This window comes from Onychomys torridus, chromosome 7 (genome assembly GCF_903995425.1).
Source record: "Onychomys torridus chromosome 7, mOncTor1.1, whole genome shotgun sequence".
NCBI lineage: Eukaryota > Metazoa > Chordata > Mammalia > Rodentia > Cricetidae > Onychomys > Onychomys torridus.
The window spans coordinates 70317741-70341256 of NC_050449.1; the positions used below are offsets into that span (position 1 = coordinate 70317741).

Consider the following 23516-nt stretch of genomic DNA (forward strand, 5'->3'; position numbering starts at 1 on the left):
GAACATGAGCTAGTTTGGATTTCGAATCCATCTTCAGCCCCTTGAGAGCCTCCAGTGCTGAGAGAAGCTCTTGCTCATCACAGTGACACAACACTGGCTCAGCTTGGTTCTAGGTCCCTCCATTACCACTGGGGCTGTACCTCATGGCTCAGTCCCCTCTTACCCCATCACTCCTTCTCTACAAGGATAAAATAAGTCAGAAGAATTAGCACACAGCCTTAGTTTCTAAATAAAAACGCCATGACACTCATTGAAAAATACATGATGCTAGCTAAACCATGTAATATTGAGAAATGCTTTGGACACCAATCCAAAATTTTCAGTATTAACTTACAGAAGTTGCTAATTTTCCTGGTTGTCTGGTAATCTTTAAAATGTCATGATTTCGTTTTTAACAATGCATGAATACAATCAACTGTATGTATAACATTGTTCTTGACCCATTCATTTAACTTAATGAAATGAATGGGTCAATAAATTATTTATTTAAATTCTTAAATAATTAATTAAAACTTACCATTGTCCTTCATTTCTTTCAGCTATATTCAGCAAGTATAAACTAGGAAATAGGAGACCTTCCTAGTACAGCAAAATCAAAAGAAATATTCCATTGTGTTGAAAGAGAGAGAGAGAGAACCAGGGGAAGGGAAAGGACAGGAAGGGAACAGGAGGACTAAAGGGAAGGGGGTGTTATCAAAGGAATTCTATTGTAATCCAATGTAGGGCACACTTTATATATTATATTCTACATTGGGAAGGACTACCTATATAGCATATTGTAGTTTTTATCATCTATCTTTGGGAAAATATACAAACAAAAGATTCCATCGATTTACTTAACTGACTCAAAATTATGTCAGAAGAAGGGTTATAACATTCTTATGACCATATGAAATTGAAGAGTATTTCATTCAGTCAATGGACTGCATGTTAACAATATACTCTCCAAAGTCTGCCAATGTTGGTAGCATTGCTCTGTGATTTCCAGTGGAACTTAGCCATGCTTTCTATTTCAGAAACAGTGATTGTCAAAGCAGTGGTGATTAGTAGTTTGGGGCCTGATTGAGCTTTCTTTGGTCTACAGGGAGCTAACTGCCTCCACTTTGTCCTTTTGTGTTGAAGGTCTTAGCAACTGTGTGGACCTTTTAGCTCTATAGAAAGCCAGAGCCCTGTGAGAAGCAGAACTCCCTGAAAGGGCAAACAGGATTGCACGCTGTTCTCCCTTGTCACATTTATGGATAATCAATGTCCATTTAGTTGTGTGCTCTAATGCACAGTGCCTGCTACTTAAGTCAAATGAAGAATATTTTGTATGTTTGTTAATTGAATTTATTGGACTGTTTCTAGTTTCCTAAAGCTAGAAAAGATTAATTTTTTAAACACAAAAATTAGTGAATATAATTTCCAGTAAGGTAATCCTTTTTATATCAAGAATACATATGTGAATATAATTCTGTCAGTTCAGGAAATCAATTGGGGCTGAAGTGTAGATGTGCAAGGAAGAAACTGTATGTCATGATAGATGAGAACCTCTGGGGCACCAAGCTGCTCTTCTTAGAAATACATCTGTGGATAGAAATGCCTATGTTTTTATTTTCCCTATAAGGAACAAAGTTGAATTTGGTTGCCTCTAACCCAGTGGGTACCCCTACATCTAATAAACACCTGCTGAAAAAGAGTGATTCAAAAGGAGAGAGAGAGTAGGATTTGAGGACCATAGAGAATACTGGAGAAGAATTTGACCAATAACCTGAAAGGAAGAAAGTGATTATCCACATAGGCACAGTTACAGACAAAAAGTAAGATAAAGGGGATGGGGAGGAGGGAAGCAATATGGGCCTGAATATACTTGGAGATGTTTTTCCATAAAGATTCACACCTTCACCCCCCCACACACACGCACATACACACAAATGCACATGCACACACCTGCTCTTCCCTCCCCCAAACAAGAATAACTAAGTGAGAAGAAGCTGACGTTACATTAAAGTTTATAGTCTTAGAAACAAAGAGAGTTGTACTTGATAATATATAGCATATGAAGAAACACTGCATAACAATCTAGATCAAGTTCACATAGTCATGAACATTTGTTCAAATAAAAAATCTCTGCTGAGTGTCAACAGATTTTCTACCCACTTATACATTGCTATACAACCTCTTTAAAGCTGCTTTAATATTATTAAAACTGATTTTATATTATTTTAATAGTCAAATGAGGATTTTAATAACAAGGGAAAGGGGAGAATTGATACATCTGGGGGTTAAATGCAGAATTCTTGGGGAAAAGAGCTCGGTTTCAAATATTTAACCATGTACTCTCTCCATAAGTTTTAACGCAAATGGAGAGAATATAGTCAGACAAAGTATGGACAGAGAAACGAGACAGGCCATGAATAAGGGGTGAGGTAAGTATTTGACCCACTGCTGTGCTGATTTTCACTCTGCAACATTCTGCACTTGCTAGTCATTACCATTCTACCCCTCAGTATAAAGAACTACTTTTCTGTCACTAGCTACCCTGTCTGCTTCCCGAGGGGTAAGACTGTGCTATAAGCCGGATCTCACCCTGAAAGATTTATTCTCAGTGAGTTTTACTAAAGATTTAAATTGACTGAAAGTACAACTTACCTTTCCACTATTTATTTATATAACTAACGTTCTTTCCAAATCTTAAATATTTAAGAAATGTAGAGAAATGAATACCTTTTATTTCTTTCTCCTCCTACACTCCCACAAATTCGTAATAAATATAGTAAAGTTATTTAAATTTTTATTTCAATTTTTTACATATAAATTTTTATTCATTTTTCAGGACATGTTAATCAAAAGAAAACATGTTACTGAATTTGTGGAAGAGCAACTGTTCCTGGGGTATCTGAAAGTTCTTGTTTACTATAAATAATTTGTATTCATAAATAGAAAAGACTCATTGCAGTCATGTATAATTCTAAAGAATTTAGTCCTTTTAGCAGAATAACTCAGCAAGCAGAAGAGTATTGATTGGTAGTTTACATTTTGTTTAAGTGTTAAAACTTGAAACCAACAAGTAGAGGCATTTGAACAACCCCATCAAGGAATTACCAAGGTTTAAAGTGATGCATATGGTGATCATTTTGACTTGATCTTTCTTAGTACACAAAGTACATATCAATCAAACATTACATTTCACTCATAACAGAGTGATTGGAAATATTATGCCAATCAATAACATATTTATTCTTCCTTCTTTGTCCACCATAACTTAGACAATTTATCTACTTTACTTAGAATGTTTATTTTATATTAAATTATTATTATTATTCTATTAACGTACCAAGTATACCACACAAAAGCTCAGTGTGCAGGGCAGCAACACAGTTGCATGCCCTATTCAGCTTATAAAACCAATCCAAACAGACTACATGAGCTGTCATATTATTGGAGAACAAAGAAATTCATATAATACAGTTAAACATTCCAGTAATATTTCATAATGCTCATCTCTTTGTTTCATTCAGAGTCTTCAGTTTATATATAAAATACACAGCGGCCAGTTTAAGCTAACAGGGTTTTATTAGACCCATAGGAAGCACTCAGACCAGAGGTCTGGACCACATTCTCAGGCATATCTACCACCACAAGCCTGATTTGAGATTTCTCTGACTACCATGGCAACAGAACAACGTTGGCTTTGCTACAGTTGAGATTCGGAATCGGAGGTACCCTCACCTGACCTTGCCTCGGATGCCCCATGCTAAAGTGCTTTACCTATGACTTGGCACTGCTACAAAACAGAAACAAGCCTTAGCCTACCCCAGCCAATGAAGTCCATTTTCCATATAGGCCTCCTTCATATCCCTACATCATGAAGCAATGTCCAAGAGGACACCTTGTATCAGAGGGCTCTTAACCAGCTGGACATGCTGTTACTATTTTTGCTTTGAGAAGATAGCATTCAGTAAGGCAGAGTTCAACATACAGAAAGCACCTTCAAAGGATTTGAAACATCTCTGAAAGTTAGATGGTCATTATACTTGCGTAGAAAGATCCCTGATTAACAGTCATACTGGAAAACTAGAGGAAATTTTTGATACTCATCACCCCCATCCCATTAGGATATACATTTTTGTGTTTTAGCATATGGCCCACAGATGAATGATTGTCACGTACTTCCCTGAAAAGAAGTTCTGAGTCAAACTTTATTTTTATTTATTTATTTGTTTGTTTTTGTTTTTTCGAGACTGGGTTTCTCTGTGTAGCTTTGGGCCTTTTCCTGGAACTCACTTGGTAGTCCAGGCTGGCCTCAAACTCACAGAGATTGGCCTGGCTCTGCCTCCCGAGTGCTGGGATTAAAGGCGTGTGCCACCACCATCTAACCTCAAACTTTATTTTTAAATTGCAGTTTAAAGTGGTCATTTAATTCAACTACAGTTGTTGAGAATTTTGTTTGTTTGTTTTGTTTTTTCCATTTTTTGAGATGATAACATAATTACAACATTCTCCCTTCCTTTCCCCACTCCCAAACTGAAAGTGAACTTCTAAGACTGTGATCTTCAATGAGTGACAGTCTCTGGGATGACTGAGAGTGGATCCATCTGTTGGTGATATGAACAAGAAGCAATCAGTTTCTGTGCTTTCAGACACACACGGTAAGAGCAGACTTTGCTTTTATTCAAGGTGTTTAGCCTGTTACCTCTATTTGTAAAACTTTATCAAATACTTTAGTTTCCAAGGACCTTATTTTAAAAAAATGAATCTAATCAATAAGGGCTTGTGATTTTTCTTAGAGGAGTTAAGCTGTGGTCTATTATCCTTTTGTTTCTATTCCACATGGTGTTTGGTTTTGCACTTCTCTAGTCATCCAACCATACAAAATCTTGCTGTATAATTGAAGTTAAGTCAATAAGAGTCCCATTCTGAAGTTTTTCAACTTTCCTTTTATTTATTCTTTGTGTCTTTTACATCATGCATCTCAATCTCATTCATTTCCTTGTCCTTTTATAACCACCCTCTGCCCTTGCAATCTTCTGCCCAAAATAAGATAATATTTAAGAGAAAAAAAGAAAGAAAGAAAAATCAGTCTTGTCATGAAAGCTGTAGTGCGGCACAGTGGGTTGTGCAGTAACCCTTTTTACCCATGTATCTTTACTTGCAAATGTTCATTGACAAGAGTCATTGGTCTGGTTTCTGCTTCAATGCTGGGTGGGCCCTTACTGGGATTCCTCTTAGGTGACTTATTGCCCTGTGTCCTGGAGATCCTGCAGCTTTGCATCTGTAGGACCGGTCCCTTCATGTGCTCCAGCAGATCATAGAGGGGGTGGATGTTGGAGTGGGCCAACTTGTAACCCTGGTTCTGAGTCTGGGTATTTGCAGGGTTGGTCAGCCTGCCAGCTTTTCCCTGTCCTCACCACCAGGCGGAGCTCTCCAGCATTGTCCTTGATTGTTCTCCCCCTTCCATTAATGAGCAAGGGGCGGGGCCAGTTCTCTGGCTTTCATGCCATTAGAGTAGGCTCTCCCACATCTATACAACCACCTCCACTGTGTTGTCCACGTGAGGTGAGGTGCAGGGGACACTCTTCTGAGTGCTGCACCTGGTGAGGGGCAGGGACAGCTCTCTTCACTCTCGTGACCTCAGGGCCAGCTCTCCCACCTGTCACAGGCAGCTGGAGGGCAAGAGGAGGTCATCTCTTCCCCACCCACACCAGTATATGGCAGATGAGGAGCAGGGCCAGATCTCCCAGACTTATATTTTGGGCTGGCTCACTCCTGCCCCATAAACAGGGTCAATTCTACTGTGCTGCCCAGACAAGGTGCAAGACCCACTTTCCTGGGTGTTGCAGCTAGTAAAGGATAGAGTCAGCTTCCTAGCTAGCTGGAGGCAGTATGGGCAAGAGGAGAGGACATTTTTCCCTTACCACCACCATTATACCACAGACAGGGAGGCAGTATCAACTATGCCCCTCACATGCCCCCAAAGATGGCTCACCCAGGCCCCTGTCTGCAGGGTCAGCTCTACTGTGATGCCCAGGTGACAAGCAGGGCCAGTTCTCCCAAGTGCTACAGCTGGTGAGGGTTTGGGTCAGGTTCCAGGTGGCAAAGGGCAAGGAGAGGCATCTTTCTCTCACCACATGGCAAGCATGACCTGTTCTCCCATTCTCACTCCCTCAGGCCAGCTCGCCCATGCCCCTGAGAACAGAGTCAGCCTCATAGTGCTGTCCGGGTCAGATGTAGGATTCTCTCTCCTAAATGCTTCAGCAGGTGAGGGACAGGATCAGTTCTCCCTAGTATTCAGCCTGTGAGGAGGTGGAGCAACTCTGTACAGCCCTATCCTCCAGGCCTGGGGTGGTATCAGGAGCCAGGGACATGAACACAGACTGCAGCTGCATCAGGGCCATGAACCCAGATTTGGGTCCCAGCAGCAGTCCAGGCCCACACATCACCATGACCATGAGTAGCAATCAAGCCACCCACATCAGCCTGCTTCTCACCGCTTTTACCTCCTTATATATGCCTCTGTCCACAGGACATTGTAGTTGGAGTTTTCCTACCTGGCCCAGAGTCAGGACAAATCTCTCTCACCCACCAGGCCCATAGACGCTCAGACCCAACCAAGAAAGCACACAGAGACTTATATTGCTTACAAATTGTGTGGCTGTGGCAGGCTTCTTGTTATCTGCTTCTTCTATCTTAAATTAACCCATTTTTGTTAGTCTATACTTTGCCACATGGCTTGTGGCTTACCAGTGTCTTTACACATTGCTTTTCATGGCGGCAGCTGGCGGTGTCTCTCTCCAGCCTTCTACTTCCCAGAATTCTTTTCTCTCTTGTCCCGCCTATACTTCCTGCCTGGCTACTGGCCAATCAGAACTTTATTTACACAGAGCGATATCCACAGCACTTCCCCTTTTCTTTTTTTGTTTTTTTAAAAGGAAGGTTTTAACTTTTACATAGTACAATTACATATAACAAAACAATTATCTAGCAAGAATTACAGTTACAATATTAAAGAAGATATCCTATCTATCTTATATTCATAGATGACTAATTATTAATCTATTTTTAATTATCCATTTCAATTTAAAATGAGCTATACAAACATAATACCTTAAACACGATTAGAAATATATACATAGTATAACAAAATTAACTTTAAGTTTGTATCAATAGACTAAAATCTAAACCAATGTAAAACATTTTAAATAAGTTGTTGCTCTTTAGAAGTAAGTTCCCTAATCTACCCATTCATCCTATTATATCTATATCATATTTCCCCTTTCTTGGAATAGCCTAAACAGAAGACCCCAACCACCTCCCGGATTATGTAGAAGATGTGGCAAAGGCCGACATTGGACCAGTGAGTGCAGATCAAAAATAGATATACGAGGCAACCCTTTAGTAGCGGGAAATGCCTCAGGGGGCCTCTTGCAGGCCCCCAAAGCAAATGTGGTAAGAACATTCCCAGCCACTGTGGAAGACATTCCTCTCCAGGACAACTGAATAAACCAATGTCTAATGTAAAAACTGATACTGCAATGGATGATAAAACAGCTCTGATAGATGAATCACAGTTTACAAAGAACACAATAAAACAAATATTTTGGCAGACTTCCATAAATGAACAAAGACCAAAGCTTAGAATTCGAATTAATGGCTTGGTTCTGGAGGGCCTGGTAGACACAGGTGCGGATGTGACTGTAATTACACCAAAATCATGGCATCCAAATTGGCCTCTTCAAGAGGTAGATGTCCAACTTTTAGGAATTGGCACCCTATCTCAGATATAACAGAGCTCGAGATGGGTTGAATGCATAGGGCCAGAAGGACAGAGAGGAAGGCTGAAGCCATATGTAGCAAATGTAGCAGTAAATCTATGGGGCCGAGATCTGTTACAACAGTGGAATACCCAGATTAAAATTCCTACACTCTCAGAAAAGGAATACAGGCCAATGCATGTTTCTAGGAATAATATCATAAAATGCTATAAAAAACAGTCACCAACCATTCAGGCTATACACAAACAGAGCACAACTGCTGTTGAACTCTCAGAAGTACCAACTGCCTTACCCTTAAAATGGCTAACTAATAAACCTGTCTGGGTTGGACAGTGGCCTTTGAAAAAAGAGAAGCTACAAGCTTTAGAACAGCTGGTTCAAGAGCAGTTAAATGCTCAACACATTGAAGAATCTACCAGCCCTTGGAATTCTCCTGTATTTGTTATTTAAAAAAAGTCTGGTAATTGGAGAATGCTGACAGATCTGAGAGCTATTAATAAAGTAATTCAGCCAATGGGCTCCATACAGACTGGGATGCCCTTGCCCTCTCTGCTACCCAAAGAATAGGCTACTGGGCAAAGAACTGCCCTTGCTTCAACTGCTGACAGTACAAATGCTGTCCTTTCTGGACAAGCAGGATACAAAAAAAGCGACCACTATACTTTGCCAAGACAGGGTAAGATGGTCTTTCAAAATTCCTGCTTCTAAAAATTGTCTGTCAGATACTCTAGGCCTGTAGCCAATTTGAATGCACCAACGGTGCTGAGAAACATTAGGTGACTGTCCAGGCTGCTAGCTCTCTCTGTCTACTCTTACAAGACTCCCGAAAGTTGCTTATGTCCTTCTCCCATTTCTCAGGTATTATTATATTCCTTCTCAGGTCTTTGATGAGGTTGGAGATTAGCAGTTATAGTTACAAGTTAGTATATATACATATATAATATCTTAGATAGGATATATTAAGTATTAAACTCAGGTTCTTTAGGATAGGACACCTTTTGGAATGATCTTTGTAACACGCCACCTACCCATGCCCTAGACTTCCCTGGATTTTACTATATGTTTTTTGCTTGATATTGTTTGTACTTATTGTAATTCCAACTTATCTAGGTCATTATCCCTCATTACTCCTGGACAATATTTGATAACCATCTCTTTGTATATAGTCTTGTATTAGGTTAGAACTTTCTTATTTAGACAAAAGGGGGAGATGTAGTGGATAGCCATCCCAGCATTGGCCTGGAAGTTCCAACCCCCATTGAGGCTTCGGTAATGGTCACGCCTACAAGGCAGGGCGGAGGAGGAAGCGGAAGACCAAGGATCAGAAAGAGGTCTCTCTCTTGGTTCCCGGACTCTGGACGCTGGAGGTAGACCGAGCAGAGTTCTCCAGAGAACACCGCCGGACTGTGCCATCCCTTTCCCAGATCCTGCAACCTACCCCTTCATTTGTAAGTTACCCCACAAAATAAACCTCCCTTTTAACTACGTGGAGTGGCCTTAATCATTTCACCAATAGGGCATGAACCATTCTGTCTGTCTCTCTCTCTCTCTCTCTCTCTCTCTCTCTCTCTCTCTCTCTCTCTCCCCCATACCACACCATACATTTGCTCACCATAATAGTGCCCACTGCCTGATGCTGCAAGGCACTGGGTGGGCCCTTGTTTTCTCCTTGGTGCTCAGGGCAGACCACCCCAGGCCTACCTGTGGGACTCCTTGTCCAGCTCTGCCCATCTTGGCACCGGGAAGACTCTGCTTCCTCCTTGGAGCCTGGGGTGGTCCCCCATTCTCAAGCTTTTTACTACCAAGACACCCTTTCTGTTCTAAGGCAATGGTTAGTGAATGATACAACGTTTCTCAGAAACACCTAATAGGTGTGTAGAAGCGCCCAACAAGACTTCCTGTTGTGACACTGGGAATATATTTCTAACAGATTTCCAGCTTTTGCTGACGCTCATGGTCTGGGGACCACTCTTGGAGACTCATCTGTTCATCAAGTTAGAAGGATGCAGAATGCAAACTCCTGTGTGAATAAGGTCCGCTACTCAAGTGACTCGGTGTGTATTGGGGACTGAAACCCAACAAGCTGCAGCAAGAGAGGTAAATGGAGAGATGAGAGCGCGGGGACTCACAACCTCCACGGGTGCAGATTTAGTCGTGCCAGGCCTTGACTCCACCTCGACATTTTACCCGTCACACAAATCAACGACTCTCCTGTACACTTCACTCCAACTTGAAACACATTGTTGTGTAATGGGAAAAAATTTTGTTCATTAAAAAAATTAATATGAAACTTGATATCAGCATCAACTTATAATCTAAGTTTTATTTAAGAAATCTTCTAGAAAAAATGTGCTTCTGGAGGCACTCCAAAGAAAGGGCTGAAGACTATTGTATATATTTGCTTTCAAGGTAATTTTCAAATAGGTTTACCATTTTATGTGTTATATGGCAATGTATTTAAACAGCACAGAGTATCAGTGCACCCATTATTGTTTACTTATGGAATAGAAACATCTAATCATTATGCACTACATTAAAGACAATGATTAGTTTCAGCATTCATTTTTATATGTTTTCCATAGTCAGTGGATTTTGAAAAGGTTCCTTAGGAAAGGTTAGATTATGTATCCATAGCTCACATGCCTCTTAGTCCTATAGCTTAGAAAATATCAGGAGAGAATTTTCCAGCTTTGTAATATCAGCACTACTGTTTTTTGTTGTTGTTGTTTTGTTTTTTGTTTTTGTTTTTTTTTTGTTTTTTGGGTTTTTTTTACAAATTTTTAGTGACTGCAATCACAAAACTTTTTCAAAAGCCTAAATCTACTTCCACAAAGCCGAGTGAGATGGTAATGGTTTAGAAAAGGTGTTACAGAAGAATCTGGAATGTCCTGTGACCTGACCTCATCAACCCAACAGGAATACCTTCCTTGTACCCCACAAAACTCAAATCAAAGTCCTCTGCCTCTTTTATTTTGCTCCCCCTGTCTAGATGTCTTTTTACTTCACTGAAAAGTCCTTCAGTTCTCATCAACGCTGTAAGTACAAAGCCAGCTACGCTGGTGATGTAATTTTTTCCCGAGTCTAAATTAGATTTCATATAGAGCATGAAAAGTCAAAAAGCAGAGCCCATGCTGCCCTGCTATTTTATTTAGTTTGTATACAAAGAAACGTGGGTTTCAGAGTTTGTTGTTTTCCTTATTTCTTTCTCTAAACCACACTTGTAGTTTATTCCGTACTTGTCAGAGCAAAAGTAACAAAAGTGTCAGTTTTGATTCTTGTCTTCAGTATTCTCTTCTCTTTCAAAAAGACATACAGCTTGACAAATAATGGTTACATATGTAGACAAAGAGGGGGTCCCCTAAATTTTAGTAACAATGTTATACATTTATATTGTACAAGGATATCAAATTTGTGGTGCTATTAAAGCTAAACTCTCAGTGATTTTCTTAAGAGATAAAATAATTACCTCATTTTACAGACATCACTAATAAAATAATTTTATAAAATTTTGTATTCTCACCAAAGCTTTTTAACAACACGTTCATACTTTTGAGCTTAAAAAATATTGAGTATTTATCAACAAGCTAGCATTATCTGCTGAAGACAAACACCACAATAAGCATTACTGAAGATACAAAAATTTCTCAAAATTTCCCATGGTAATAATGTACATGTGTATGCACGCATACCATATGTACATGCAAATATATACAAGTAATGTATTTTTAGTTTTTATAAAAGTATTACTGTGTAATTTCTATGTTAATTATCCACCTATTATACTTTATTATAAGCAAAAATATATTTAACTCATAGCTAAACATGATCAATCCTATGTCGAAATCAGTTTATGTCTTGCCTAATTGCTGTCTGGAGATAGTTAAATTCAAGGAGTTACTTAGTTTTAATTGGATCTTGATGGGGAAGAGGGTTGCCAAATCTCTTCATCTGTCCATGTTCCTTTGGCACCTGTGTCATGAAGGCCCTTCACATGCGGTCAGGGCATCTCTCAGCTTATTGACTAGCTCCCTGTTGCTCTTCAGCTTACTCTTCCATTGTTCAACTCTTTCAAAACTAAAGGCCACTCTCATCATGTCTCTGTCCTAGGCTGAGAAGATACTTTGTCAGTTTAGAATTGTGGAAAACTTGACATCATAGTGCAGTGGATCCAAACTCAAGCTGCTGTTTCACCTCTAACCCTGCCTTTGCTCATCCCTCTGCCACCGTCAACCTGCTGGCCAAGAGAAAAACCTTGTCTCCCAATTTTCATATCCTCATCCTCTTTAATTTTACTTTTTCGAGTCTCCTATTCCTCAGTTACCTCCTTGAACTGCCTTCCCAGCTCTTTCCCACACTACCCCAAGATTTTCTTTAAAAGTAACCTGGGGACTAGACAAGATTCAAGTATATATGGTTCATTCTAGACAGATTAGTGAAAATAAAATTTCCCAGAACTGTGATAATGTTTTAGCTCTCTCCTTAAGCATACTTACATACGTTCAAGCAAGTATTGGTTGTTTTTTTGTTTTGTTTTGTTTTGTTTTGTTTTGTTTTGTTTTTTGAGATTTGTTTAGAAATGATGGAGAATGGTGTCAAGCAAAGCTACTCAGAATACAGTCTGGTTCCTCCTAACCATGGCAGGTTTGATCACATGGCATGAGAAAAATCACTCTTATGACAGGGGTGACGTGTTCCCATTCCCTTCCTCTGCTCCCACTCATCCTCCTGTATGTCAAGATGGGGAGACACCGCTGTTATTAAGGATCTTTAGCTGGTGTGCTGGTTAAACATTCCCCAGCAACATAGATCAGTTCCTAAGTCAAGTTAGAAACTGCATGAACAGAAGCCATATCACTCAGTTTACTGCAGACGCTAAATGACTGTGAATGTAACTAACATGATAATTTAGTTAATCAACAAAGCAAATGTAACTACAAAGGTTAGTCATTTCTCTAAAATTCCCACAGTGATTTTTCCTGGGACTTTAATACACAGGGTGGGAATTTCAGTCTTGTGTTGCTTATCTTACAGGTGCCATCTAACACTGCTAATCAGGGCAAAGGCTACTTACTACCTCGGTGTGCAATCATCTTCATCATCCCATAATCCTCTTCAGTACATTCAAAAGCATGGCAGTCAACAATATGCAGTGACTAAGAGTCAAAAGAATTTTGCCTTATCAGACTATAGAGATACAGCAATTCTAAACTAATAGTCACTTCCTCAGAAAGGTGTCTCATAAACAAAAGCATAAATTAGGTTGATGAAATGCTACAGATTGCAATTGGTAATTATCTATTATTTATTATAAAAATAAAACTTCCTTCAGTCAAATATCCCTTCCTGAGGAAAAAAATCTGTGAATTAATATGCTAAGATACAAGGTATCTTCAGGACAAATATTATATGAGGAAGGATATGAAATGATCTAAAATATAAAATCATTTACATCTCATCTGACTTTTTAATCTCTATTATCTTTGACTCTGTGGGAAGCTAGTTTGCTTAAAAGGAAAGCACTGTCTTACAATTCTTTATAAGAGAGTGTTGTCAGTAATGCATTCTAGAATGACTGCTGGGTCACGGAAGAACTCAAGCAGGAAGTTTTTAAATACCTAGATCAAATTCAAATGGAAATGTAATTTACAGGAACTTTTAGAATGCTAAAAAGGGTGGTCTAAGAAGTTTATAACTATGAATACTGTGCTGGCTAATTTTATGTCAACTTGACATAAGCCACAGTCATCTGCAAAGAGGGAACCTTGATTGAGAAAGTGCCTTCATTAAGAAAGGGCTGCAGGCAAACCTGTAGAGCATTTTCTTAACTGGTGACTGATGGAAGAGGACTCAGTCTGTTGTGTGTGGGACACTGCTGAGCTGATGGTCTTATGTTCTATAATAAAGTAGGCTAAGCAAACTATAAGGAACAAGCCAGTAAGCGACACTCCTCTGTGTCCCCTGTATCAACTCCTGCTTCCAGGTTCCTTCCCTTTTTGAGTTCCTGCCCTGACTTCCTTAAATGAGAGACTACAATGTGGAAGTTAAGCTAAATAAAAGCATTCCTCTCCAACTTTGCTTTGGCCATGGTGTTTCATCCTAGCAATAGCAACCCTAAGGAGGACACGTTATATTGAATCAAGAACTCAAATTACTTAGTGATTCACCTCAGAGATTAAAAGAAGAGGCCACACCCAAATAAATACCTAGAAAAAATAAAACAGAAACTCTGGAGTAGAATGAAATAAAATAAGTGAAGACTAGCATGATCATATAAAAACAGGAGTGATTGACATACAAACAGTTGTGCTTATTTAATGTGTCCAACTTAATGGGTCTGGAGATAACTATACATATTCTGCCAAAGCCACAACCTGCAAAAGTTTCCTCGTGGATCCTAATTTCTTGTTTAAACTAAGGCCATTGGGATAATGTCACTTGTTACTCATGGAGCTACTGCTGGAACATCCATTCATGTGGACCAATCAAATGATCTGGCAAGTCGCAAATTTGTCACTGGGAATGCCTATGATGAACATAGACTAAACACTTGAAGTAATTTATTCATACAGAGTCCTGGGGCTTAGCAAAAATATGCTTTTTTCTTTCATGATACACATGCAGAAAAAAAATTATGTACTAACCAGTGTACTGTCAAAAGGAACTAGAGTACCTCAAACCCAAGTCCTTCAACCCAAGGCCGCCTTCTGATAGAGGCATCAAAGCTGATTTGTGCAGTGAGATACCTGCTCCCTGCTATGCTAAATTGTTGTTATTTATTTTTGTTCTTTTGGGGGGCTTGCCACCCATCTCCCAAGTAAATCACACATTGAGGCTTACTCTTAATTATAAATGCCTGGTCTTTAGTTTGGCTGGTTTCTTGCCTGCTTTCCTTAATGTTAAATTAACCTGTATGTCTTTTGCCTCTGGGCTTTTACCATTCTCTATTTCTATATACTTTTCTTTTTCACTCTGCTGCTGATTGTGTAGCTGGGTAACTGGTCCCTTGCATCCTTCTCCTTCTCTTGCTCCTTCTCCTCTTTCTCCCTGATGTCTCCCTTTATTTCTTCTCCCTGCCTGCCAGTCCTGCCTATCCTTTCTCCTGCCTCACCATTGGCCGTTCTGCTCTTTGTTAGACCATCATGTGTTTTATTAGACAGGCACAGTAACACAGCTTCATAGAGTTAAACAAAGGCAACATCAACAAAACTGACATAACCTAAAATAATATTCCCCAACATCTCAGAGGTTCCTGGATCCAAAGTCTAAGTACTCGTGCACAATTTCCCATTCAAAACTGGCCAGTGTTTCCCCAAATCTGTTCTACAAAAGAATATTTAGGGACCTGATGTAGGCAGGAATTATCTCTCTTGGCAATCACTTACTTCATAGCTAGTACCTTGCACAGTAGCTAACACACTGGAAGCATATCATAAACATCAAGTGAATGGTGCATAATTTACTAAAGCTTTTTAGGAGAAAGTTTATGAGGTCATTCATGGAGTTGCAAGGGTGTAACTCCATAACCATGAACAGATACACGGTGAAGTAAATGAGGACAGAAGCCCAGTGGGTCTGTGCTACACTTCACTGTGGGCTCCTTTTAGCAGCTGCAAACTGAATTTTTCCAGTTGAGAATATAATACAAGATTTTCCTTAAATTCACTGTACGTCTTTTTTCTTAGAGTCTCAGACGACACAGAGACCCTGGAAACTATCTTAGGAAACAAAGAATGAAATTGCCTGCCTTATAGGAACCCTAAGGTTGGAGATAGCACATCATAGACAGAAAGAAGTATCACTACCATTCTTTGTCTAAATAAAGGGGCTCTTACTGGTGGTGGCTACAGAGTGAAATTCCATTTCCTTTGACTCAGTGCCAATGATTTTTAATCATTTCTATCAGAGAGGGTATCAAAATGAGGTATGAAAATATCCACAGGGGAACCAGAGGAGCTTTTTTCTTCTCCTCCAATCATCTCTTTTTGAAATTGTGGGGTTGACTTTTTCTTCTGACTTTGACTTTTCAGGAGACAGAATGTCTGTGTGTTCTTTAGAAGTCTCTTTTCTGATACAATGGCACCTCATGGGTTGATGCTTTATGTCTCTTGAAATATTTCAAATACAAAGCTCCACTCTCTTTACCTCCATGTATTGTCTTTGAAAATGGAATTAACTTCCATCCAAAGAAAAAGAAATGTCTCATAGTTATATCACCACAGACTTTCAGACAGATGATAATAGAACATGAGTATCTACAAACCATAGGGAAGAAAGTTGGATAAAAGCCTTTCTCTGTGCAGATCATAATATAGTCCCTCAACGTAAACAGGGACAGAAACATACATAGCAGTAGGTACTACATTACCTAATACAGATGTATTAACAAGGAGACTGAGCCCATGAACTAAGTAAATTATTCCCACATCTACATGGAATAAACCAAAATTTAAATGTGGTTTCCTATGTTTCCTGCTTCCTCTTATTCTCCTCTGTATCCGATAAAGTATGAAGAATGATCTTGACACCTCACTTTCTTTCATAAATTATCTATCACTTACCTTCCAAAAATGCTAGAGATTCTGATGAGAGCTTAGAAAGCATTATGTATGGAGGAACCCTGGGCCAGCCCCTTTGTATGACTTGTGACAAATTTGGCAGCCTCATTTCTATTAATAGCTCTAGCTCTCACCAGCAAACCAGTTCCACTTAGAGATAATGCAGGATGAATTCTAGCTGCTGGATTCTAGTCCAGATTCCTGTCTTCATCCCTTAAGTCTAGGACTGAGGGATGCTGCCTACTGTTGCTCATTTCTATTTAGACTCAGCACTTCCCATTGCCTTTTACCTCCAGCCAGGTAATTGGGTTTTTTGTCTTGATTTGTTTTGTTTGCTTTTTACTACGTTTCTTTTATTGGTTGAATACTAACTTTAAAACTTCATTCTATTTATTCATTTTAAGAGAATTTGTCAATACATATTTTTAAAAGCTGAGGAATGAGTTTATTTAGAACAAAGTAAGATACAATAGCACCTTAAAGTAGGAAGGGAGTGAGGCCTGATGTTAAAGGTTTTTTTTGTCTTTTTTGAATATATATATATATATATATATATATATATATATATATGCTTTTTAAATTTATTCTTTTTTATTCTTTGTGTCTTTCTAATCATGCATCTCAATCCCACTCATTTCCCATCCCTTTCCACTGTCAGCCCTTGTACCCTTCCCCAAAATAAAATAACATAAAATTTTTTTAAAAAGGAAAAAAAAATCTCATCACAGAAGCTGAAGTATGACATTGTGAGTCATGTGGTAAACATTTTTATTCACATGTCTTTACTTGCAAGTGTTCATTGCAAAGAGTCCTTGGTCTGGTTCAAGGCCCCTGCTCTCTGCTACACTATCGATGCTGGGCCCTCACTGAGACTCTTCTTGTATATCTCGTACTTGCCCTCTGTCCTGGAGCTCCTGCAGCTTTGGGTCTGCAAGAATGGCCCCTTCACGTGCTCCAGCAGATCATAGCAGCTCTCTTCACTCTTAGGACCTCAGGGCCAGCTCTCCCACCTGCCACAGCTGGCAAGGGGCAGGGGAGGGAAGCAGGAGCATCCCTCCTCGGCCCACACCACCTTATGGCAGATGAGGACCCAGGCCAGATCTCCCATGCTCACATTCTCGGGCTCTTTTACCCCTAGCCCTGTCAGAAGGGTCAGCTCTGCTGTGCTGCCCAGGCAAGATGCAGGGTCCACTTTCCAGAGTGCTACAGCTTATAAGGGGCAGAGCCGGATTCCTCACCCACCAGGTCATAGGGCAAGGGCAGAGTGTACCATTCCCTCACCCTCACGACTGAGTGGCAGGTGGGGGGGGCAGGGCGGGTGGCCAGCTATCCCACTCTCACACCCTCAGGGCCAGCTCACAGGAGTCTCTGACAACAGGATCAGCTCTGTTGTGCTGACCCAGGAGAGGAGCAGGGCCTGCTTTCCTGAGTTTTGCTGCTGTTAAGGGGTAGGTTTTATATTTTCTTAATTAAAATTTTTCATGTGGTATATATTTGTCATGTTTCCCCCTCCTTCATTCATCATTTGCTTATGTCTTGATGCCATCTGAAGAGACACAGTTCAAGTCAAAGAAATGCCCAAGCATTTCAACATCCAATATTTAGAATGTTTCATCAAGAAAATTGAAGGAAATAACTAATCTAAACAGGAACCCACAACAAAGCCAAAATTTCTAAGTAGACAGGAAAAAAATAAGGTGTTAGTAGTCAAGTATCTTCTAATCTGAGACATTTTTTCTGGTGGAATAAAATCATATTTGTGGCCCATTCTACTTTCATGTATTTTTAATTTGAAACAAGAAACTTAGATGCATGGAAACAAAATGAAAAAGAAATCATTAAAATGGCATAAGCCAATGTGCAGTCCTCGTCCTCATATGTTGTGTAACTATTTCTTCTGAACTAAAATGTTCTCTTCTTGGGGTAGCTGGTAGGGAGTAAATGAAGTCCTGAGCATTGTTACTGATGTGGGCACAGCCATGTCAAGGACCCCAGTGCCTCAGTCCAATAGAAGTGACAAAGCCTTCACTGAGTGAGGCTCACAGAAAGGTGAAGCCTTCCTCCAGTCCAAGTGGGAATGTTGACACCCTGTGTAGAAAATGTCCATAACAGCTTTCTTCTCCTAGGATATGTACAGCCTGAAGACTGCTCCCAGACAGAAACTACTCCTACTGAGATTAGCTAAACGTGCCTCCTGGTTTGATTATTTATAATAATCCCGCTTCACTTCTTGTTTATCTATATATGATTATCCTGATTTCTTGTTCAGCTGTATATGATAAATATGTTGAGCTTCTGCAACTGCTGACTTTTCCATCAGAAAGCCCAGACTGTCAGTTCCCAACTTTTCTGTGTCTGTGTGATACGGTAAGTCACCAATTCAACGCACTAGAGGATTACTCTCCAAGGAGTGTCTATCTTACTTTGGATCATATTCTGCTGGGTAAATTTACCCTAGGTTTGACACTAAGGTTTGATATACTGGTATTGTCTTTCCTTGTTCTTCTTTAAGTTTGCTCCTGATTTGGGATCATTATAAACATAGAACATTTTATTTTCCTTCATTTCTACCTTCTTTTCTTTTTTTCTTTTTCTTTTTCTCTCTCTCTTTTTTTTTGACACAGTTTTGCCATGTAGCTTTGGCTCTTGATGAATCCTCTTGACTGTCTTCCAAGTGATGGGAAATTTTTAAAAAAGCATAATCTAAGCACAGAAGTCAAGTGGGGAAAATATTTTCAATATTGTTTTCCATTTGAATAGCACGATGTATGGGTACCTACTGAATCATGGTGATACCTTTTGAAAAGAGATGCTCAACATCTGGCATTCTAAGCTTTAGAGTGTGTTGCTTGTGTTTTAACACCCACAAGAAACACTGCCAGTGCCTGTTCATGTTGCTTTGTTTGCACTAGTTCAGCAAATATAGGCTGAATATTTAACAAGCCGCTCCTGCTGTTCTGTGCTTGTGTTTTGTCTTGATGCTGGATCTATTTTCCCTACTTTTGCCAGGTAATAAAGATACTCCAAAACATCCTTTGGCTGAATAATTAATTAATTAAGGTAGAAAGACCCACCCTTGAATGTAGGCACACCAATTCCTGGACTGGCCCCTGGGCTGAATGTGAAAAACAAACAAAACAAACAAATAAACAAATGAGACTGACAATGTCAGAATCATTTACTCCTCAAAGAATCCTGACTTGGATGCCCGTATTTTTTTGCTCACTGTTCCTGACTGGCTGGCTACAATGTGAGCAGCTCCCTCAATATGTTGTGGCTGTGAGTTCCCCGCTACGATGGACTGGAATCTAGAAATAAGCCCTTTCTTCCCTAAATGTCTTTTGTCTGGGTATTATTTCTTTCTTTACGAGGTGCAGTTGGTTCTGACAGATTTAGCCTGTCGGTGCCTGCTTTACGTACTGCCCCCTCCCTGCTTAGCATTCATTTCAAGACCCAAATAAATTATGTGTTATAGCCACTGTTTCTAAAGCATGCCAGCATACAAAACAAAGCAAACTACTTCTCAATCTTCTACAGAATGAGAAACAACACCAATTTATAACCATGTAAATTCTTTGAGGGAGGAAACAAACAAGCGAATAGATACTTGTGATAAAACTATAATATTCATGACCAACATAACTGCAGACATGTTTATGTGTCTGTGTCGGGGTAGGGGTGAATATCCAGGTGCCTTGCATTCTCTCATTCTCATCATGATTGGCTTATCTAATCAAAGTATACCTTTGTGTATACAACATAAAAATCCATACAATGAAAATAAGACAGTGTACCCAGAAAGTTAGACCATGCCTATTCTACCATTCCATCATGATAAGCTATGTTCATGACTAGCTTTGCTCTCTTATTTAGGTGCCAGTGAATTACAAAAAGAGTATGTCTTTATTTTTTATTTCTCTGACTACAGAGAACTTAAATAAAAATTAATATGAATCTAGCTTACTTTTTACAGTCTCAAGCAGTAAACTATAAAATGTTTGTGACAAAAATGCATTTATTTTTTGTGACTCTTAGCATCATGTTGTTTTTTTGTTTTCAGGGGTTAATATGTTAGTTTTCTATGTACAAATTTATGGTTAATTTTATGATAAAGATTGCACATAGTGTACTAGCTTTTCTAAATAGGTGTGTTTATATCAAGACAATCTTTTGTAGCCTTTAAGCTTTTCTTTGCTTACTATTGTCTCTATCTCAGAGACCAGTACACAGTACTCAAGTAGTTGTTTATATGGAGTTACTCTTCTTTTGAGATAAAACTACACGCAAAATTTAGACAAAATAAAAGGAAACAAAATAGTAGCTTATTGAGAGAATAATTGATCATTTCTTCTGCCTCCAGCAAAACATAAGCAATGTTTAAACTAAGAAAACATTATTTGTTGAAAAGAAAATCATGGAGCTGGGACAATAGTGAGTTTGCTTTTTGTTGTCTGATGGAATCCTCAGCTCAGGTTGGGTTCATACAACTTCCATAAAAGATTGATATGAAATTGAAAACTAATCCTGTCACACTGTGAACAATTAAAATCAAATGGGACACCATCATGAGAATAAAATAATAATGCTCAGGGATCTTCAATGACATTTAGCCACTCTTTCTTTTATTAGTATTTCAATATACTCAGTAATATAAAGAGAACAAAAGATTAGATCCTGGAGTAAAACAGGAAAAAAGAATGTTCTAACGCACACAGCAAAAATGCAACACTTCCATTGACACAGGGAGGCTTACATTGCTAAAATTTGATTTAATGAGTTACCTAAATGCATGACCTTATGGGAATTTGATAGCTATGGATCATCTGAACTTGTCAGTTGGCCCCACGCTGCTATAATCAATTTTTCAATGTCAGACTCATTTACTCCTCGAAGAATCCTAAAATAGCCATTCTCTCCCCACGACTTTCCCCAGGAATTGGCAGCAATCTGCAAGAGAAACAAAAATAAGAAAATGTTGAGTATTATACTTTGATATTTTTAATCTTTTATATAAAAACAGAAAAATACTATTTAGTTTTAAATAGCCTTTGACTTTTACAGATGGTAATGATAAAGCACATAAGTATTTTCTGGATAGTGTTCAAGGAACTTTATTACTTATATCTTGTTAATATCCTCATGTGTATTCACTGGCAAGAGCCAGAACTGACATGTCTTCAAATGTGATGGTACTCTTGGATTGTAGACTTGACATAATATACAATAACCTGAAATGGTATTCTCACTGGGGAATTCTGTAGATTAGGTTATTTCATTAGCATGCCTATGAGGAATTTTCTTAATTTGATTAATTGAGATGAAAAGACCCATCCCTGAATACAGGCAGCATCATTTCCTGAACTGGACCCTGGGCTAAATGAGAAAAACAAAAAAGCAAGATGAGAACTAGCATGCAGGTATTTTTTGTGCTCTATTCCTGACTGGATATAATGTGAGCAGCTCTCTCAATGTGTTGTGGTTGTGACTTTCCCACTATGATGAACTAGAATCTAGAAATTAGACCTGAAATAAACCCTTTCTTCCCTAAATGACTTTTGTCCGGGCATTTTGTCACATCAAATGGAAAAGAAAATATGACACAGATGCATGAGAGTTATGACCTATTCTTGCGTTAAACACCAGAAAACCCCAAATACATGATATATCATTCTGTGTTCAAGGGAGTTGTAATCTAATGAATTATGACCAGCATGAGTTAAGTGCTGAGGTGGATATAGTCGTAGAGTGTTATTGAGGTCACCCTAGCTGCATCACATTTATTTGCTTGGCTTAGGAAAAGTGTAGACTGGCTATGTGAAATGCATAGGGAAGGGTATGCAGAAACTGACCAAATTCTCAATGTAGAAAAATGCTCCAGCAGAGGGAAGCAGCAAAACCCATAAACACTAAGCATGAAGCCACATTAGGGAGTTTATTGAAGTAATTAAATTGTTAAAATTCTTGTTAGGTAGCTCACCCTGGCAGAAAAACCTTCAATTCATCATAGGGAATGTACCAGCATGGAACTCACTAAGACTTTCCTCCCTAGAACTAGCACTATAGGTATGAGCCACCAAGCCTGGTGACTAAATCACTGCTTTCAGTTATGTAATCTAATGAAGGCAGAGGAAATAAAGTATCTGAGAAAGTAAAATCAGCAGGAATTAGAAGTTTTCCCTTTATTCTTTTTCTTTTTAAACTCTGAGGATGATTAGAGAGCTGGGACGGGTCCAGAATAACTCCTAGATCTAAAGCTTGAGTGAGTAAGTACATTGTGAGGCAAAAACGCTAATGGAGTGTGCAGAGAATGCCATAAAGGCAGAAGAGGCACATGGAGGGAATTAGTTGACCACAACTAAATGCAGTAGACCAGCTCCATAAATTAGAGACTTCATAACAACAGCTGCCACACTTGGCTTCCATTCACCCTTGCTGGGATGAAGATGGAAAAATCATCTTGAGTGTGATCTACACTGATATTCCCAGGGCATATGGTGTTGCATTCAGTTTCCTCCATTTTTTCCTATGAGAATAGACTCCCTCAGCTTCAGAAACTGTCATGACAACATCAGTTTTCAAAAACATCCAATTATCATCAGCATTTCTTATTTTAGAGTTGGCTTTTTGCCTCCTCAATCATCCCTGACACCTGAAAGGAGCACTCTCAAAGATGGGTCTGAAATCACAAATTCAGTGTGTCTCCTCAAAGTTGAAATGGACTTTGAATAGCTGGAAATGAGACAGTGGTGAAATGTGCATCTTTGCAACTAGGGGCTAAACAAAATTCCAATTCCCAAATTTTGTAGTCAGTTCCAATATATGAACATGTTGGAAAATAATTATATGGGTTTGTGTGTGTGTGTGTGTGTGTGTGTGTGTGTGTGTGTGTGTGTATTATATAACATGTATTCCCAACGACAGAAAAAAATCTAATAAAATTAATTTGAAATGAAAAATATTTTAGGAACATTATTATTTTTTATAGTAAAACTATGATATTTGTTGCATTGAACCTATTTTCATCTGACTATCTAAAGATTATTTCCTTGTCATTTTATCTTTGGTGAATCTGGGAAGAACATGTAAAATTCGTTAAACAAATGCAAATTCATGTACCAATGAAAGTTGTGATGGCTAATCTTGGTTGTCAACCTGACTATATCTGCAATCAACTCAAACCCAAACAGCTGGGTAACACTTGTGGGGG

The 23516-nt window shown here is 39.0% G+C and overlaps 1 protein-coding gene across 1 annotated transcript in view; it reads right to left on the bottom strand.

The window, feature by feature from the left end:
• Positions 1-20909: 20909 nt before the first annotated feature.
• Tinag (tubulointerstitial nephritis antigen) overlaps positions 20910-23516 on the bottom strand; it is a 102416-nt gene continuing 99809 nt past the window's right edge. The window contains exon 11 of the mRNA XM_036194040.1: positions 20910-21256. Within this exon, the coding sequence (XP_036049933.1) occupies positions 21122-21256 (135 nt within the window). The 3' untranslated portion in view covers positions 20910-21121. The remainder of the gene's footprint in view (positions 21257-23516) is intronic.